The following is a 4,821-nucleotide window of genomic DNA, read 5'->3' on the forward strand; positions in this document are numbered from 1 at the left end:
TTATTTCTTTTAATGGAATTAAAATTAGCCTTGTATGTGTTCATTAAAACATTATGTTTAATAGCAAGAACCCAGAAATAACCAAAAATCTTATAATAAGAGCTAATTTAAATATATAATGGTTGATCCATAATCTGGAATACTGTGTAGACAATAAAATGATGTTATAAAAATAGTAATTGACAGACAAAATTCACAATATACCATTAAGTGAAAAAGATAGACTACAAAACAATGTTTGAGCTCTGTGTATATGCATGCAGCACATGTATGCAGTATTGGTAATTTTTTTCTTGGTGTTTTTCTGTGTTTTATAAATTTTCTGCATTGAATGCTGCAGTCTGAGTTGGGGCGCTACCAAGAGGGATGCATTGTAAAGAGTCTGAGAGCATAAACAGGTATCAAGCATGGCTTCCTTCAGTCAATTAATTTTGAGGAAGGCGAAAGGCACAGAGCAGTGGAGAGGAACTCCAGGAATATACTGTTTTTCAAATGCAAAAGGGAGGAGATGGTGTCTATTGGCAGTGAGGTCTTAAGGCCCACCAAAGAAGATGGGATTTCATTAAAGAAGCAATGGGGAGCAACTCTGGGTTTCTGAACAAAGGGGTGAACTGATGGAAGTGGTGTTGGAGGAGAATTATTCTAGCCATAGCAGAGTGGATTGGGTTGTAGGCAGGGAGATCTGCCAGTAAACTCTCAGTTTGCATATTTTGACCTGAGGTAATGAGAGCCTGGGTTAAGCTTGTGGTAATAAAACCAGAAAGGAGGGAGCAGCTGGATCTGAAAGATGTTACCAAGGAAAAATCAGACCTAGAGATTCAAATTTGGCTAAATATATGGCAGGTGGTAGGGAGAACCATGTAAGGAGACACTTTCCAAGGATATGAATGTTAAAGGAGATATAGCTGAGGATTGAGTCTTTGAGGATTCCAATAGTTATTGGGAGGAGGAAAGAAGAGGAGCCAGCAAAGGAGACAGAGAACGATGGATCAGAGAGATGAGAAGAGAAATTTGAGAATGCAATGCCATCATAGTCCAGGGCAGGAGAGGTACAGGAAAGAGTGGGTGGTTTATGGTACCAAATTCATCCTTGAGATCAAAGATGCAAACTGAGCAGAGACCCTTGAATTTGGCCAGGGAGTTGTTACTGAACTTACTTAGAGAGGTGTTTTTGCAGAAGTGCTGGACTCCAGAAGGTTTCAGGGAAGGGAGAGGTGGGGAAATAGAGGCAGCTCATGGGTACCACCCATGTAATAAGAGTAATGTGTTGTGGTTATTTTTATGCTACAGTCAAGGGGCTTCTTTCTCCCCTTGCCCCCCAAAAAAGCCTTGAGATTTATGGGCATGTTTTAACAAATAAGAGGAGGCTTTTCTTAGCTTAACAGTACTGTCCCTAAGTTGGTACTGCTTTGAGGATTTCCTAGCTTTGTCCTCTGGCATTGGTCATGCCAAGTCATTTTAGCAATTCTTCCCCGAACCCCTCTGAAGCCAGAACATTGAGGCAAGGTGATTAGGAAGGAGCCAGTGGTCACGGTCACGTGGACTGTGTTTGAGAACTGTATAGAGGTTGTTAAGCAAGGAAAGCTCTGCTTGAGACCCTGGATATAGTTTGTGCCAATCACACCCCAGCAACTGAAAGTTGTAGCCCCTGAGAAAATGGTTGGCAGAGGCAACAGAAAACTTTCCGTTTTAAACCGTGCCACCTGCAGATTGGATGGCCCCTGGACCGAGTGGTCTTGAACAGACAGCTTGATTTTCAAGAGGTACATGAGGGCATATACTTTTCTTTCATTTCTTCTATTCTTTCTTGGCAACCACTTACACCCAGACCTGGCCAGCACTACCTCATTGTTTTTTTCCTACTCACTGTCCACAAATTAACACTTTGAACACTTTTCCTTTATGTAGCCCAGTCTGTTTCCAGTTCGACATACTGTGGATTGATCTTTGTCTTAGTGCCTTGTTTTCCCCTAAAAGAAGATGTCCTATGAGAAAAAAATGGCTGCCCCATAAGCTAGCAGGCCCTAGATCTCTTACCAAACTCTTGAGAGGCACAGAGCTGTGATGGCCTAACTAAATGTGAGGTGGGGGGCATGTTTTCTAGAACTGTGCCTTTCAGACCCTGAGACATCTAGAGAGTATGGTTAAAGGGCCTTTTTAATGTCTCTGCTCCTTTTAATGGAAGAAGTTGGTTTCATTTCTAGAAAGATGGCTTACCCAGGGGAAATGGGGTCACACCATGAATGGTAGACTCACATGCTTAGATGTGTGGGCACCTCTAAAACTATGAAGAGAGATCAGAGCAGAATTACTTCCAAGGAGGCTGGTACATTATCAGAAACCTTTCTGGAAGACTGGGGAGTCCTACTCTGCTTTGGTCTTCTTGCTATTGCCTAACCATTCGGTCACCAAATTTGGTCTCAACATCTTCTAAATAAGATGCTCTCCTCAGGCCAGAGGAAGGAATGAGGTCTAAAAAGATAGGCCAAGGTCCTTGCCTATGAGAGTAATTGCCAAAAGATGAGGACAAGCGATCTCAGCTGCTGCTTTACTGAATTGCTGATGGAACCCCCGGGCAGGGCCTGCCTTGAGGGGACCAAATACTGTATCTGGGCCAAAGCCAGGCCTGTAGGGCAGGTGGCCAGAACTTGGAAGGAATTCTCTTCTGCAGCCCAGGGTCCAGGCTTGGCCCCAGCAAACTGCCTGGCCAGCCTCTGCTGCCTGGGGCCTCGCGCATTCCGAGCCCCCGCCCCCTCCTCCCCTCGCCCGTCCTCGCTCCCTCCCTATCCCCTTCTCCTCCTTCCACCAGCTGTCCCCTTTCCCGGGAGCGGTGAGACAGCGAGAGCCTGGGAAGAGGCGGCCTGGGGTGGGAGGGGGCGTGGTGGGGAAGGGGAGGAGGGGCAGGGGTGCGGGGATAAGGAGGCCCGGGCAGCGGGCTCCCCCAGCCACTGCGACGCCCGCCCGAGAGCTGGGTGCCACCACCGTCGCTCTTTTCCTTCCTCTCATCTAGGGGGAAAGGTCAGCGGCGTCCTGGAGCCTCCTTGTCACTCTCCAACAGTCATGAACTGCAGCGAGAGCCAGCGGCTGCGAAACCTCCTGAGCCGCCTGCTGCTCGAGCTGCACCACCGGGGCAACGCCAGTGGACTGGGCGCCGGCCCCGGCCCGAGCATGGGCATGGGGGTCGTGCCTGACCCCTTCGTGGGCCGCGAGGTGACCAGCGCCAAGGGCGACGACGCCTATCTCTACATCCTGCTCATCATGATCTTCTACGCTTGCCTGGCCGGAGGCCTCATCCTGGCCTACACCCGCTCCCGCAAGCTCGTGGAGGCCAAAGAGGACCCGTCCCAGTCCTGCGCTGAGCACCAGTGGGCCGCGGGAGGCGCCCTGGCCGCCGCCGACGCCGAGACTGCCACCGGCTCGCTGGCTGAGGGCCGCCGCCAGTTCACCCCATGGGGACTGCCCTCCTTCACCCATGGCACTGAAAGGGTGTAGAACGTCAGCCCCAGCTCGCTTGCTCATGCCCTCCTCATCTCGCTTATCCCTGGGTTCTGCCCCGCCTTTTCCTTTCCTCTCCTTTCAGGGTTAGCCTCACCTGCGGCTTATGAGAGGCAGTTATGAGAGGGCAGGAGACCTACCCACTGCTGGACAGTTTTCCCCTCCTCTCCCTCTCTCCTATCCCTCCACCCACCTCACCCCCCAGCCCACCCCCCATCCCGCACATCCAAATGCACTAAACTGCCTCTGCTCTCTTGTCTTCAGACAGCCCTGACACCACGCTCCAGCCCTCTGGGAACTGAATCCAACACGTCCAACACTTGGCATTGAACTGAAGCAATGAAATCTATCAGAACTCTGGGCCGTCTAACTGGCGGCTGCTCCAGGGGCTGCCAGGGACTGCTCACTCTGCAGAGCCAATGGGATTGCCATCACTGCCAGGTCGGCTGCAGCAGCTCCAGCTTCCTGTTGTGGTAGGGATAGAGACAAAGAAAATGAAGAGACCTCATCATAATTTCCCTCCCTCCCTCTTTCAGCAGGGAGCTAGCAGGACAGTAGGACCAGTCTGTGGAATAGAATGGACTTAATGGGGATTGAAGTGGGAGGGGGCACAAAGGGGAGGGAAAGACCTATGACCCCAACTGTATGGTGTTCTTGAATGTAGTTGTCACCCAAAGGTAACTTGCATGATTTTTAGTAGCTTTGCCATCCATCTTTTGCCATGGGTAACCATTGCTGGGTGTATCACCCTAATACCTCCAAATGCCTCTCCTGTATTGATTCAGTTGTTATGGCAGCTGTCTGCTTCATCTACGGAACACGAAGCTCAGATGTCCCTTGCTCTGTAACCTGGGGAATGTCAGAGGCAGGTAATAAAGGTTGTTTAAACAACCACTTAAGACTCTTCTCTCAAAGATCCCAGCCTTGAAACCCAGTACTAAATGGAGAAGGACTATTTTTTGCTTTTAGAAATTATGTTTAGATTTTGGGTTTGGATTGTGGTGATATTTATATCTACATATCTAGTTCCAATAAAATATATGTGATCGTAGGTGAAGAAAAGTCATATATGGCTAAATGGGTTATTTTTTCAAGTCTTTCAAAAGTTATGACTGCTTTATTTCTTTTTCTTCATTATGAAGCACTTTCAAATATCACAATGCTAAGGATTTGTCACTTTCCTTTTGCAGTTTTTCAGGATACACTTAAAAACAACACCTCACGCCCATCACTATTAGCTATTACTAAAGTTATTTTACTTTACTTTTACTTTACTTTTACTTTTTACTTTACTTTTATTTTACTAAAGTCACTTTCATAACTCTG

The 4,821-nt window shown here is 48.1% G+C and overlaps 1 protein-coding gene across 1 annotated transcript; it reads left to right on the forward strand.

Annotated features, from left to right (window-relative positions):
- Positions 1-3,060: 3,060 nt before the first annotated feature.
- On the forward strand, positions 3,061-3,492 carry KCNE5 (potassium voltage-gated channel subfamily E regulatory subunit 5; the record flags this gene model as incomplete). The annotated part of the gene is made up of 1 exon (XM_081043683.1): positions 3,061-3,492. One exon carries the CDS (start codon positions 3,061-3,063, stop codon positions 3,490-3,492), a length of 432 nt encoding a protein of 143 aa, XP_080899809.1.
- Between the last annotated feature and the right edge of the window lie 1,329 nt (positions 3,493-4,821).

Source organism: Rhinolophus hipposideros, assembly GCF_964194185.1.
Source record: "Rhinolophus hipposideros genome assembly, chromosome: X".
Taxonomy (NCBI): domain Eukaryota; kingdom Metazoa; phylum Chordata; class Mammalia; order Chiroptera; family Rhinolophidae; genus Rhinolophus; species Rhinolophus hipposideros.